Here is a 14,334-nt window from a genome sequence, read left to right on the forward strand (position 1 = left end):
TGGGGGCAGTCACAGTCAGTGATGATTCAGTTGTTGGGAAATCAGTTTGATGGCTCCCCAGAAGTTAGTAACCATTTTAATCCCTCCAACATTTCCTGGTCAACCAGCAAGTTAAATCAACTGGAACCATACTAACTCTCAGCTTCTAACTTGGAGACAGGACATTTTCAGAGTGCTTCAGATGATGGTCAACTGCCCATTTTGGAATTTCAACTTCCCAAGCAATTCCTTTGGAGTCAGCTGCGTCAGGACGTCTGCATAGTCCTGATGCAAAACTCCTGCCCCTGGTGCTGCAATAACTATCTTCCAACCGGAAGATCTGGGCCTTATTGTCTAAAGTATTTTCCTCAATAAAAAAGCAGGAAAAAAAATTAGACAATTTGTAATTTGGCCTGCACTTCCTTCAATTAAGCATGGATAACAACAAGTCACTATTTTTTTTTCCTTTTCCCAGTCATGAATTCTGCTCTCCAGTCTCAATTCCAATCTTTATTAGGACTGGTTGCTTAATTATCTTTGGTAATCCACTTGATCAAGCTAACCTTTAAACTAAACAAAGTTATTGTGAGGATGCCACATTTGCAACAGGCTGACTCTATTTACTTCCACCCTCACCTGAAGTTCATATTGCTGCAACTATCACCTACAGATTTCCAGGTGAGAAACTCCAGGAGAGTAACTCCAGGAGAGTTCAATAATGTATAAATATTGAAGAAGCCACCAAAATTGTGATGGAATTATCTTTGTGAAGATATAAGAAGGTTGTCCTTTATGATGAAATCCAATAAAATGTCAATGAAGGTGACAGTGAATTACCTCACTCCCGTTTCGAGAATTAAGTGCAGCGAATCTTATGTTGTTCTATTTTTGAGAGCTAGCTTAATAGTTTTGTTTAATATTAACGCATAGATATTCTTCAACATTTAAAAACACATTTGTTGAGAGCAGAAAACTGATCTACTTAAATAAACATATTTGAAGTTGGACAGCTCTTTCATTTCTTAAAGATAAAATCTAGAAAACAAAATGACACGATGAGTTGTAAGTTCTGAGTACAATGTATAAACTACTGCCACTGCATATTGGGACAAAAACTCAACTAAATTATTGTGAAATTACATTTGAGGCAGTACTGGAGCATCCTGGCCACACCTCTGCTTCAAGACCACAAGATGAACATCTGGAAAGTAATGACAGGTTTACCATACTGTAAATACTATTATGCTTATTTGGCTTGGTCTTCAGCAGTAGGAAGCTCTCTGTGGCCTAAAATTTCCTTAATAATATACCAAAACTTAAGTAACAAATATCTTCCAGTTCAGGCATTTGATGCAGTATAATAGTGCGCACCATAGAGACCCACCTCAGCCCAGCATCTCTTACTTCACCGGAGATCTCACATCAGACATTTAGCCAAAGGGACATAACCTTCTGTATCAGCACTCTGTCCTAAAAAAGGTTTATAACCAGTGCTCACACTAATGATTTTCTTTGCCCCCTCCCAAGCCTCTATACCAAGATCTAGTCAATTAATGCATAGTCCTGAAGAAACAATGAATTTAACAAAATCTGAAAACAGCCCTTAAAAGTAACTTGAAACACACCACAGTCCAAAAAATGCCCCACAATTTATAGCACAGAAACAGGTTGTACAGCTTAACTGGTGCATGGGAACATTTACGTTCCAGTAGAGATCCTTTCCATCTATTCTCTTCTACTTCTATCAATGTAACCTTGCATCTTTTACTCCTTCAGCTGCTCATCTGTCTTTTTATTTAAGTATTTGTAGCATTTGCTCAACTGTTCCATGATACAGAGTTCCAGATTACCATCATTTTCTTAGCTAAGAGCTTCTTCTGAATTTTCTATTTAATTATTTGGCGACTGTCCTTGTTTGCCGGCCCGTATCATTGACTTTCTCTACAACTCCACGATTTTTTCCTTGACTAATCATTCAAAACCCTTCACAATTTTAAAGGTTTGTTAGTCATCATAGGCTTTCTCTATCCAAGAAAAAAAGAGACACATCCTCTTCGTCCATTCTTAACAGATATGTACATGGATTCTCATTGGCAAACAATGATATAAAGCGGCAATGTTGCGTGCATTTTATTTACCCAAATTTTGGTTTCAGCTATTCAATATCAGCTTTTCTGCCCTCTTCAATAAGATCTTCAATCATACATTATGCTCACTTCTGCCTAAAGATTTCCATACATTTACTTTTGACCTGTTCTGGTTCATTCTCCAATACTAGATCTGATCGCAAATCCCTCTTTGTTTGACTTCTTATACAGTTAAGCACTGTAGAAACTCTATTCCATTATTTCCTGTACTCATTTACGCTACTCGATTAATATCAGTGTAGTAGAAATCCAATAATTATCATGGTAGATCTTTTTCTAAACCTTATTTCCCCTTATTTGTTCGCATATTTCTTGCTCCATTTTATACATCAAAACCTACAAAGAATAGGATTAAATGTTCAAAACAATTTGTATTAAAGTAAAACAATTAATATCAGAACCTGTTATACATTTTCTAAAAATTCATTCATTTGGACAAACTGATGCATTGAATATTTGCATCACAAAACATTTTTGAATAATTCTTAAAACATCATTCGATACACAACCAGATAAAATGCCAAAGTCATCTACAAGAAGAAATTCTTTCTGAACAATATATAAAACCCAGCAATTGGACAAGTTAGCCTGCTAGTTGGTGCGCAAATCTGATTATAGAATTGGATTACCTATTTCATTTACTGATAGTGGCAACAACCAAGAAATTAAGTACTTATTTTAGATTTAATTGTTTTACCAATTGAAAGATTTTTGCAAGATTCCTAAACAATGTAATCCCATAATGGCTTCACCAAATTTCAGAGGTGAATTATAAGTTTTTTGATTGAGATAGGATCTAATAACTTTTTAAAAGGAATTCAAGTGCTATTATTAACAAAGAACAATGCCACAAGATTTCACATTTTGAAACAAAACAAAAAACTTTAATTCATGGTACATGGACACTGCTGTTAAGTCAGCGTTCATTGTCCGTCCCTAAATTGCACTGCCGAAGGTGTTGGAAAACAATCTTCTTGGACTGCTGCAGCCCTTGAAGTATAGTTACACCACAGTGCCGTTACGAAGGATGTTCTACAATTTTAACCCAATGACAGTGAAACAGCAGTGACAGAATTCCAATTCAGGATGAGATTCGATTTGGAACAGAATTTGCAGGTGAAGCATCTGTGGGTGGCAGAGATTGTAGGTTTGCAAAGTACTGCTTGAGAAGCATCTTGTATATGATACACACTGCTGCTACTGAGCATTGGTAGTGAAGGTACTGAATGCTGAAGGTCATGGACAAGGTGGCCCCGAGTGGGCTGCATTGTCATGCAATGTGGAATGAATTAATCTTGAGGAATTCCCGGTCTCTGACCTGCTTTGTCAGGCACAGAATATATGATTTCAGGTCAATGGTAAGTCTTCAAGATGTCTATTGAGGGGAAATCAGTTTTGGAATTGCAATTGAATACCAATGTGTGAAAGATTCTCTCTTGTTGGAGTTGGTCATTGCACTTGTATAGCATTGATGTTACCTTGCATTTATTAATTTAAGGTTGAATACAGTCCATGTCTCGCTGTTTATGAATACAGACTGCTTCTTTATCTGATATGCTCTAAATGGCGTTGAAACTTATGCAGTCATTAGGGAATATCGCCACTTTTGACTTAAAGATGGAGGAAACATCCTTTCTATTATTGTATATATTTGCTCCTTTTCAAAGGCTGAGATGTATAGTACACTAGTCTAGGTTTAGCATCCTTTTGAATCTGTGTAAGTACTGTCATGCCAAGTCTGAAGGAGTGCATTGTCTCTCTTGTTCCAATACTCCAGGCAATAAAGTATTCCCAGTTACTAAGATGGTCAGATATATATTTCAATTATACCAGATTGTTAATAAAATGATTTACCGATCCATTTTTTTCTATTAAACAAAGCCTTGATTTTAATCATTTAGATAAATGTGAGATGCTACATTTTGGCAGGGCAGGACTTATACACTTGATTGTAAGGTCCTGGGGAGTGTTGTTGAATAGAGATCTTGGGGTCATGTTCATAGCTCCTTGAAAGTAGAGACGCAGGTAGACAGGGTGTTGAAGGCGGCTTTTGATTGGTCAGTGCATTGAGTATATAGGAGTTGGGAGGTCACATTGCAGCTGAACAGGACATTGGTGAGACCACTTTTAGAATATCATACTCAATTCTGCTGTGCCTGCTACAGGAAAGCTGTTGTGAAACTTGAATGGGTTCAGAAAAGATTTACAAGGATATTGGGGGATTGGAGAGTTTCAGTTATAGGGAGAGGCTGAATAGGCTGGGATTTTTTTTTTCCTTGGGAGCATTGGAGGCTGAGGGACAATCTCATAGAGGTTTACAGGATCTTGAGGAGCATGGATAGAGTGAATACCCAAGGTTTTTCCCCATGGTACAGAGTCCAAAAATGGAAGGCAAAGGTTTAAGATTAGAGGGGAAAAATTTTAAAGGGACTTAAGGGGCAACTTTTTCATGCAGAGGCTGGTGCGCGTATGCAGTGAGCTGCCAGAGGAAGTGGTGTAGTAAATTACAATATTTAAAAGACATCTAGATGTGTGTATGAATAGGAAGGGTTTAAGAGGTAAATGGGCCAAGTGATGGCAAATGGGACAAGTTCAGTTTAGAGTATCTCGTTGCTATGGACAAGTAGAATTGCAGGGTTTGTTTCTGTACTGTATAACTGACTGAGAATAAACATTTTCTTTCACAGGTTCCACTCAGTCATTTTAGATTTTTTTAAAAATTGTTCACCTTTCACTCAAATATGCATCAATCACTAGTTGAATAAAAGTATACGGTCTGCCCTTAAGCCACTGTATTTCAACCTAGACATGTCGCTGAACAATAGCAGTCAAACAATGACTAAACCATTGACTTTACTTAAACACTATAGAGAAACAAAATCTTCTTCGGTCTTTCCTGGCTGGTGTGAGTCCTCTTGCTTTGCTAATGGAAGGCCTTGGTTTGAGGTTTTCCAACACTTAAATCCATTATGAAACTGCTCAGACACAAGCTAATTATAGCTAAATTTTCATCAAAATTTTAAAAAGGTAGTCATCATGGACCTTCATTTAGGCAGCCTTAAATCAGTATTTCAGACCAACTTTTAACTCATTTCTTGTCTCATAGCCTATGCTTACTGAGCTACAAAATAAATCAAACAGAAAACTGACATGGATGAAATTTGAAATATAATCCTACTGTGCCCTCTGGTGAATAAAACCAAGTAGTACCTTTATTTTGCACTGTATTTTTTTTCCACCTAGTCTACTCTTGTGTTGGGAGTGTATTGCAATTATTTGATTATCTCTGCACATTTCCATGGACGTGTCAGCCCAATTTTCTTAATTCACTGTGCATTCCCTTCACTGGGAATGCCACTGCACTCTCAGGGCTCTGCTCTTCATAACAGTGCACAGATCTCTTTCAGGCACAAATACTTAACTGCCAAATGGACAACATCCAATGCTCCTGGGCTTTAATTTCTTCTAACGGAACCACCTACTTAGAGATCATCCTGCAACACAAATGTAAACTTTAGCTTTTCTCCGCAACCAGTTATTGTTTGTTTGTTTTTTTCTTTCTTGCCCCGTCTGCCTTTGCCTTTAAAACAACGAGGTGCACAGGGGTGACTCCTTTGTCAATGAAAAACAACATTCTGCTCCCCAACCCAACACTTTGAATACCTCACCACCACTCTACAGCAAGTTAACACATCCAAGGCCCATTTCAACTCCTCACATTTCCTGGCCCTGAACTCTTACTGTTCTGAGGCAAAATGAAAATGAGAGAGTCTGGAAAAACGCAGCGTGGCAAGCATCTGTGGAGAGAGAAAACAGGAGTTAAAATTTCAGACTGATGGATTAATGAAAGGTCATCAACCTGAAACCCCAACTCTTTCTCTCTCAACAAACGTTACTTAATCTGAGTATTTCTTGCCTCTTCTATCTCTATTTATGATTTCCAGCATATTTATTTTTGTAATAGATCTATTGTTTCTCCCTTAAAACCTCAACTGCCCACTTCAAATGTGTTTTATCCATGGGACTTGTACCAATCCTCCAGACTGCTGTCTTAATCTGAATTTCACACAGCTGATTAGTCCTATAGAATTTATTATAAGAAAACAAATTTCTCGGTTCAACTTTCAATCAACAAAATCTCCTACTCCTCCACTGTCAGACCCTGGTCTCTTTCATCCTCTCTGAGACCCTGTCACTTATGCAACCATTCCGTTAAGTACTGCCCGTACCTTTCCCATCTCCATTCAATTATCTTCTGATCCTCTAATCGACTCAGCTGTAAAATACTATAATTAGTCTTGACCATGTGCACAAAAACACTGGAGATCATAAGGGTCTGTACAAATATTGTGCTTGAATATGTTTATTCACACATGCATATCCGACTGTGTAGTGCCTCTGCCGTTTCCATTAAATTGCTTTACTTTTCATTTACAGATTGCCAGAAAAAAAGAGAAACATTTCTGAAATCATCTAAAGCTGTTTTCGGAATTCAGATTGTGCAGTACTTTGCCCCTTTAGCATAATGTAGTAATTGAGAAAAAAATGACAACAAGTGTATAACAATGGAAACATCAATTTGGGTGGGTAAATTTGAATGAAAAAGGTCCAAATGCTATGCACATAGTGGTTTCTGTGTTGACCTACATTACAACATTTATACTAGTATTTCAGGCAGTGGAGTTGCGATGAGTCATGGAAGGCACCATATAACTATAAATAAAAATTCTCACTTTAGTGTTACAATATAGGAAGGAAGAAAAATATTAACTGGTCAGGGGTAAAGCTTATGTTATACAATTTAGCACCGACAATGCCTTAGGAAATTAATAATGCTGGATGTTAACGAGCAACTGAAAAATCTTAAAATTGTTTCTTACCTGAAAAGCTCACGGATTTCCTTCACTTTTGTCTGGAACGGAATATTACGAATCAGGATTTTGGAAACCGTTTGCTTTTTTGCTTTCTGGAATTTCCTTGCTGGATTCACAGTGCTGCAAACAAAAACAATTTTGTTATGTTTCTAATACTTTTAAAACTTGGATATCACGATGCAGAAAACCAGGGTAAATCCAAGAAATGTAAAACCAGTTTTAAAGAACTTTTGTTTGAGATGTTACAGTGCTACAATGTGAGAACAAAGCTTTACATTCAGACAGTGATAATGGGAACGGCAGATGCTGGAGAATCCAAGATAACGAAGTGTGAAGCTGGATGAACACAGCAGGCCAAGCAGCATCTCAGCAGCACAAAAGCTTTTGTGCTCCTGAGATGCTGCTTGGCCTGCTGTGTTCATCCAGCTTCACACTTCACATTCAGACATGTCAGTGCTTACTCATAAGTACCTCCCTTAGTTATCTAATTAAATGATAAAATCAGCATAAAACTCAAACTTTTGGGTTTTTAAAATGTGAAAGATGTAACATGGTCTCACGTATGTTTCAATTATTTTTCTGGCATTTAATGTTGTGGAGGAAAAGTCATGTACATATTTGACAATTTCATGTTGTCTGGAATTTCCTCAACACGTAAATATAAAGAGTTGGAAATGCAGCTAATGTTTAATTTGTTGATTACTTTGTGAATGCAAGTCCTCAGAGTGCTCATTTATGCTAAAGTATTTTGGTGCTGGCTGAACCTGCTTAGAGATATTGTATCAATTGGGAAAGCTATTGTCAGTTACACAAATGCAAACAGTGATTTTAAAACAATTGCATTTGTAAAATGATTTCTGCATTATCAAATACAACATTTTTCACACTCAAAGGAGGGCTCAAAATAAGTAGACACATTCAATCCTTTAATAAAAGGAATTTAAATAAAGCCAAAATACTTGCATTGTAGCTCTGTTTGATATCTTCAACTCTAGTTGATGACCATCCACCATACAATGCTAGGTTTCCAGAAAAGAAAAATCCAGGTAAATGCTATAAGCATATAGGCAAAGTAATTTATATTTAAACAGTTCAGAACTGTAATGAGAACCTCAAACAAAACCTTTAAATATTGTACAGGGTAATACACAGATAAAATAAGGGGATAGTGACAGTTTTACAACTTTAATATATTTGCCAGAAACACCATTAAGTTTTACAGAACCATGAACTAATTTACTGCGTACTTGCAGTCAAGCTCTGATGAGTATACTAGTTAATCACAGTCTTCTCAGTACACAATATGTTACCAGATAGCTAAAACTAGTCTTCTTACATGTATAATTTGTTTCAGTGCTAGACTGCATGAGCTTAAAAAAGGTTATACAGGAAGCTGAGAACACTGAGTCACTGGCAGTCTAACAAAATAAAAGAGGCTTTAAGTTTGAAAATAATTTTCTACCTGAAAAGCAAAATGTTTGGCTGTGTGAATGCAAACTACAGGATTCAACATTAAAGCAGACAATGAGAAAGCTATTGGTTATTTCGCACCCCTATTGTAAATAACGCTGATCCCAATTAAGATGGCAGGCAGTTGGAGAAAGTATGCAATTCTAGCAATCACATCCAATATGCCGGATCTACGTCATAGTACTTTTCTGTTCCTGCCTGAAAATTTGTAAATTCTGATGAAAAATATTTTTCTCTTCTACACAATCAAAGCATTTATCTAGTTTGAAATGCTCTTTCCAAGAATAACATGGATTTTTAAACATTCTTGGAATCTATTTGTTAAATTTTACTTTATGACATAAAAACTGTGAAAAATCATAATTTGGTACTGTAAGATATCAGAAGTCGAGGAATGAAAATTAAACTTTGTTACTTTGACAATAAAAGACCATAAGACAAAAAAGCAGGAGTAGGCCATTTGACTCATTGAGTCTACTCTGCCAATTAATGAAATCATGCCCATGATAAACCTCCACTCCACTTTGCTGACTTTTCCTCATAGCCCTTGTTTGCCTCACTGATTAAAAATAAAACCGGTCTATCTTGAGAATGCTTAGTGATGTACCCTCAGCACTCATCTAAGGTAAAGAATTCCTCAGATTCACTGGCCTCTAAGAGAAAAAACTTCTCATTTCTCTTTGAAATGAATGACCCCTGACTCTGAGATAATACCATCTGGTCCCAGATTCTCCCACAAGAAGAAAATACCTCTCCACATTTCTCATCAAACCCCGAAGAATCTTTTATGTCTCAATATGGTCACATTTCATTCTTATAAACTTCATCAACTTCAGGAACAGCCTATTCTACCTCTCCTCAAACTAAAACTTTCCTCTGTTGTAGCAGGAAGAGTTCGTACAGAAATTAAGGGTCAAACAAGAAATGTGTCACAATGCTTAAGACACTGGCAAAGGGATGTGAGAATCATTTAACACCAAAGCCAGAATGCCTGCAGCAAACCCAATAGGAAGAAAGATAATTATCCAATCACACAAGTGGACATTATGTTACAAATGCCAGGAGACATCTTAATCTAGCAAAGGGGAGGTCAAGAGGAAAACCCTCTACATCACAAAGGTGAGAGATACCCCATTAATATTGTGGATTCAACGAATAATTTAACCCTGGGGATGAGATGATTGCCCTGGCTGGGCAGGGTGAGGTGCTGTCTAGGGATGCTACTGTTGTAGAATATACACCACCATTGGGTGCTCTAATCGCAGTGACTACATTTTAAAAGAACTTCACTGGGGTAAGAAGGCGTTAGACACCCTGAGATCCTGAAAGGCACAATATAAATGTTAATATTTCATCATCAAAATTTCAATGCAATATCAATAATATTTTAGAAGATTTGAATGCAACTATACAAAATAACACAAGGTCTAGAATTAGAAGCTCCCGAAATAACTGTAGGTTCTTTAGAATGTTCTACTTCTGTCACAAATTAAGTTTGCCATTTTCCCTCATAAAAGTACAGTTCTCATTCCACTTCTCATTCCACTTGTGGAGAAGTCTTAAAGTTCTGCCAGTTATAATTTGCAAATATGTTTCACATTCCAGGCACGTGCATGGTATTTCAGTTACTAACTGATTATTTGTTATTGTACAATAAATTACAATCCAGCATAATTATTTTCACCAACCCAGAGCTTCACCAGTTTACCATGACATGCAAATTACTAGATATCAACATACCATTGACACAGATATGTTATTTGAATTTATAATGCGCAGTTTAGGAATTCTCACCTGTATTTTTGTTTACAAATGACAAAAAAGCCAACATATTAATATAATTTTATTTCAAAATTACTGGTATACTACTTTAAAAGAGAATTTTAAAATCCAAACCATTTGTTATTTTGACAAAAGTAAGTTCAATATACATTTTACAACTGGATTCACATTAAATAGAAAAGTTGCCTGAAATACTGTTCCACAGAAATAATTCAGAAGTATGGTTACCTGCAGCAGTTTTAGTGCTTTGTTGGCAGACTCAGATTTTGCATATTCCACAAAACCATACCCCATTGATAAAAGAGAACCTTTAAAACAAAATATTGGAAATTCAAATGTCACTAAACTGTTCAATAATTATTCATAGCCAGAGGTTTGGATTCTGTAAGTGTGTAATCAGTCAAATTTGCCTCGAGGAATGCACCTCCACAGTTTAATTGTTTCCATACTGCAAGATTACTTTTTTTTAAAACTCCCTCACTACCTATAACCAGATCTTTCTACTTTACAGGTCCTTCTCACTTGTAAAGCTTATTTCGCTGAGGGACTTGAGGTTGTTTTCATTAGAGAGAAGAAGGTTGAGAGGTGACTTAATTGAAAAATATAAAATAATCAGAGGGTTAGATAGGGTGGATAGGGAAAGCCTTTTTCCTGGGATGGTGACGGCGAGCACGAGGGGGCATAGCTTTAAATTGAGGGGTGAAAGATATAGGACAGATGTCAGAGGTAGTTTCTTTACTCAGAGAGTAGTAAGGGAATGGAACGCTTTGCCTGCAAAGGTAGTAGATTCGCCAACTTTAGGTACATTTAAGTCGTCATTGGACAAGCTTATAGACGTACATGGAATAGTGTAGGTTAGATGGGCTTGAGATCAGTACGACAGGTCGGCACAACATCGAGGGCCGAAGGGCCTGTACTGTGCTGTAATGTTCTATGTTCTAATTTCCTGATGATCTCCTTGTGTGAGTGCATAAGGTTTGCTGAATTTTCTGAAACCTCAGCGTCAAAAAATGCACTTCTGTGCATGCAGGGCATTCAAATACATAGGAAAACTGGAACTAATCGTAAAACCGTGAAATAGGAACTCAGCCTTTCAAGTCTGCTCCATCATTCACTAGGATCGTAGCTGCTCTGAAACTCCTCACATCTACTTTCCAGCCTTACCCCCAAAAATGTTGATTCCCATACTATCTCAGTTTTAAAATGACACAAAGGCTTTGCCTCTACAACTTTCTGTGGTAACGATTTCCAAAGACACACAACACAAGGAGAAAAGAAATTCCACTTCATCTCAATCTTAAATTAGCACCCTTTTATTGAGACTTTCTCCCAAGCCCTAGACTCACCCATGAGCATAAACATCCTCACAGCATTTACTCTGTCAAGTCCCTAAAGAATCCAAGACATGTCAACAAGATCACCTCCCACTCTTCCAAATGAATAGTCCCAACCTGTTTATAACCTTTGCTCATAAGGCAACCATCCATATCAGGGATCATTCTATGAACTGCCTCCAATGAAATTACATCTTTTCTAAAATAATGAAGCGAAAGCTGCTCACAGTACTCCTTATATGATCTCAGAGCCTCGTACAGTTTCAGGAAGACTTTCCTACACTTGTACTCCATCCCCCTGAAATAAGGGCCAGCAGTCCAATAGCCTTCCCGATTATCTGCTGCATCAGTGAACTAACTTTCAGTATTTTGTGAACAAGTACTTCCAAATCACTTTGTATTGGAGCTTTCTGCAGTTTGTCTCCATTTAAATATAGATGCTTGTCAAAATGAAAAAAAAAATCATTTTTGTAGTCACTCCTAAAGCAGAATGATTGCTCATTAATGAAGAAAGTTTTGGTATTTCTCCTGAAAAATACAGACTGTAGTCTCCAACAATTTGCTGGTTTTTCTTAGCAGCTATCAGTTCTGATGAAGACTCATAGAACTCAAAACACTAACTTTCCTTTTTGCCCACAGATGCTGTTAGACCTACTGAGTGTCACCAGCAATTTGTTTTTGTTTCAGATCTGCCGTTTTTTTCTTTTGTATCAGTGTCTAACGAGCTGCCATATTTCTTTTTAATGTGCTACCTTGAAGACATTCTGCTCCTCTTCCCGATCAGATTTTGGTCTAATTTTTCTTCTTCCCATCTATCATTACTTTTGTTTTCTCTCCTAGTATTTGAAGTCTTTGCCAAAACTCTCTTCGACAGTTACCACTTCATTCCTCAGAAACTGCCTCTGGCTCAGACTCACCTACATGGATTTTGACAGAAGTTTCATTATTTGTGGTTCAGATCCACCCCGGGGCCACATATACCTCTGTGATATACGATGTTTCCCAGACAGCTGTTCTCATCACATCTTGCAATCCACACTCAGTACTATGTGCCACCACATGCCCATTCTTGACCTCTCTCTCCAATAGCACTACTTCACACTATCTCAGAGCTGTTCTGTCCTCCCGTTCCACTCCATTATCTCACAGATTTGATGTTTTAATTAGAACCTTTTTTTCTTCCTTTCAGGCATTAAGGAATGCAACTTACAACAATTCTGAGATCCTCTGGAATCTTTCTCCCCTCCCCTTCCCTCTGAGTCAGACTTTCTCCAGATCCCACCTTTTATGGAATATTTCCTATCCCTTCCGATCTTCAGCTTTCTGATGCTGAACATTATGTATTCAGCAAAGGTCTGAGTTTTATCCATCTGCATCCTCAACTCGATGAAATTCAAGTCAGACATGAATTTTGAACTCTTCTTCCAACACCTCCACCTGCATGTCCATTTCTTTCGACAGGAGCGCTCTCCTCATCTCATTAACACACTTTCATCAGCCTCCAACACTATCCTGCAACCGCATTCCTCCCTCTCTTTTTACCTACACTTGACTTGCTCATGGAGAACTGCTGACGTGACATTGGTCAATTTCTCAAATTCCCCCCTCACCCATTCAAAACTAGCTCCCTCTGAACTAACTGTACTACATACTGTCAGATCCAATCCTGAGTTTCTCATTAAGCCAGTTGACAAAGATGGAATGTTTATTGTCTAGCATTCTGACCTCTATATTACAGAGGCTGAGCACTAGCTTTCATACATTTCCTCCTATCTCCCCCTGACATGACACCACCATTGAGTATCAGGCATTGTGTCTATGACTGTCAGCAACCTCATCTCATCTGGGGATCACCCCACCAACAGTCTCCCAGCCCCATACAGCCCGCTTCTACATTTGCTCCAAAATCCATAAACAGGACTGCCTAGGCTGACACATAGCTTCTGTGGGTCAGGAGCAGGTAGAAACAATTTCTTCTCACTTTAACTCATTCTTTTTCGTCCTCATTTAATCTGTAATTCTTCACATCAATTTCAAAATATCAAGTTCGGAGACAACAGCCAATGCTTCCTCTTCACCATGGACATACAATCCCTTCACACGGCCATCCCCCATAAGGATGATCTCAGGGGTCTTCGCTTCTTTCTACAAAGAAAGCCTGACCCATTCCCATCCACCACCAACTTCCTCTGCCTTGCTGAGCTTGTCCTCACTTTCAGCAACTGCTCAACTCTATATATTTTCTTCGTGCATGGTCCCCAGTTAAGCTCTCTTTGAGACTTCATAGAACATTCATTATTCCAGTCCCATTCCGGCATGCATGCACAATTCTCTCACTGATAACATCATCAGTGTTCCTTCCCCTTCTTGTTTTGAACTGGAAAAGTTTATGAATTTCACTTCCAATGTCCGCCCTCATCTTCAGCTTATCCATCTCTGACCCCTTCCTGCCCTTCCTCAACACCTGTTTTCATTTCTGGAGACAGGCTGGCTGCTGACATCCATTACAAACCCATTGACTCCCACACATACCAGCACTATATTCTCATACCCTGCTTCCAGTAGGGACTCCATCCAATTCTCTCAGTTTCTCCACATCCACTGCATCTGTCCTGACAATGCCATTTTCCACTGGAAGAGCCTCAGAAATGCCCACCTTTTTCTTTAACGGAGGATTCCAAGGTTGACAAGAACTTTTGCTGCGTCTGGTCCACCTCCCACACCTTTGCCCTCATCCCTCCTTTTTCT

At 38.0% G+C, this 14,334-nt stretch overlaps 1 protein-coding gene across 4 annotated transcripts in view; it reads right to left on the bottom strand.

Moving 5' to 3' along the window:
* rbm19 (RNA binding motif protein 19) overlaps positions 1-14,334 on the bottom strand; it is a 239,328-nt gene that overhangs the window by 153,564 nt on the left and 71,430 nt on the right. For all 4 annotated transcript variants that reach the window (XR_007249971.2, XM_059655088.1, XM_048556299.2 and 1 more), the window contains exons 19-21: positions 10,481-10,560; positions 7,964-8,019; positions 7,007-7,120 (exon numbers count right to left, since the gene is read on the bottom strand). Coding sequence is in view for 3 of the 4 variants with exons in the window: in XM_059655088.1 (XP_059511071.1) it covers positions 7,007-7,120; positions 7,964-8,019; positions 10,481-10,560 (250 nt within the window). In the remaining variant the exon portion in view is untranslated. The remainder of the gene's footprint in view (positions 1-7,006; positions 7,121-7,963; positions 8,020-10,480; positions 10,561-14,334) is intronic.

Source organism: Stegostoma tigrinum, chromosome 26, assembly GCF_030684315.1.
Source record: "Stegostoma tigrinum isolate sSteTig4 chromosome 26, sSteTig4.hap1, whole genome shotgun sequence".
In the NCBI taxonomy this organism is placed as follows: domain Eukaryota; kingdom Metazoa; phylum Chordata; class Chondrichthyes; order Orectolobiformes; family Stegostomatidae; genus Stegostoma; species Stegostoma tigrinum.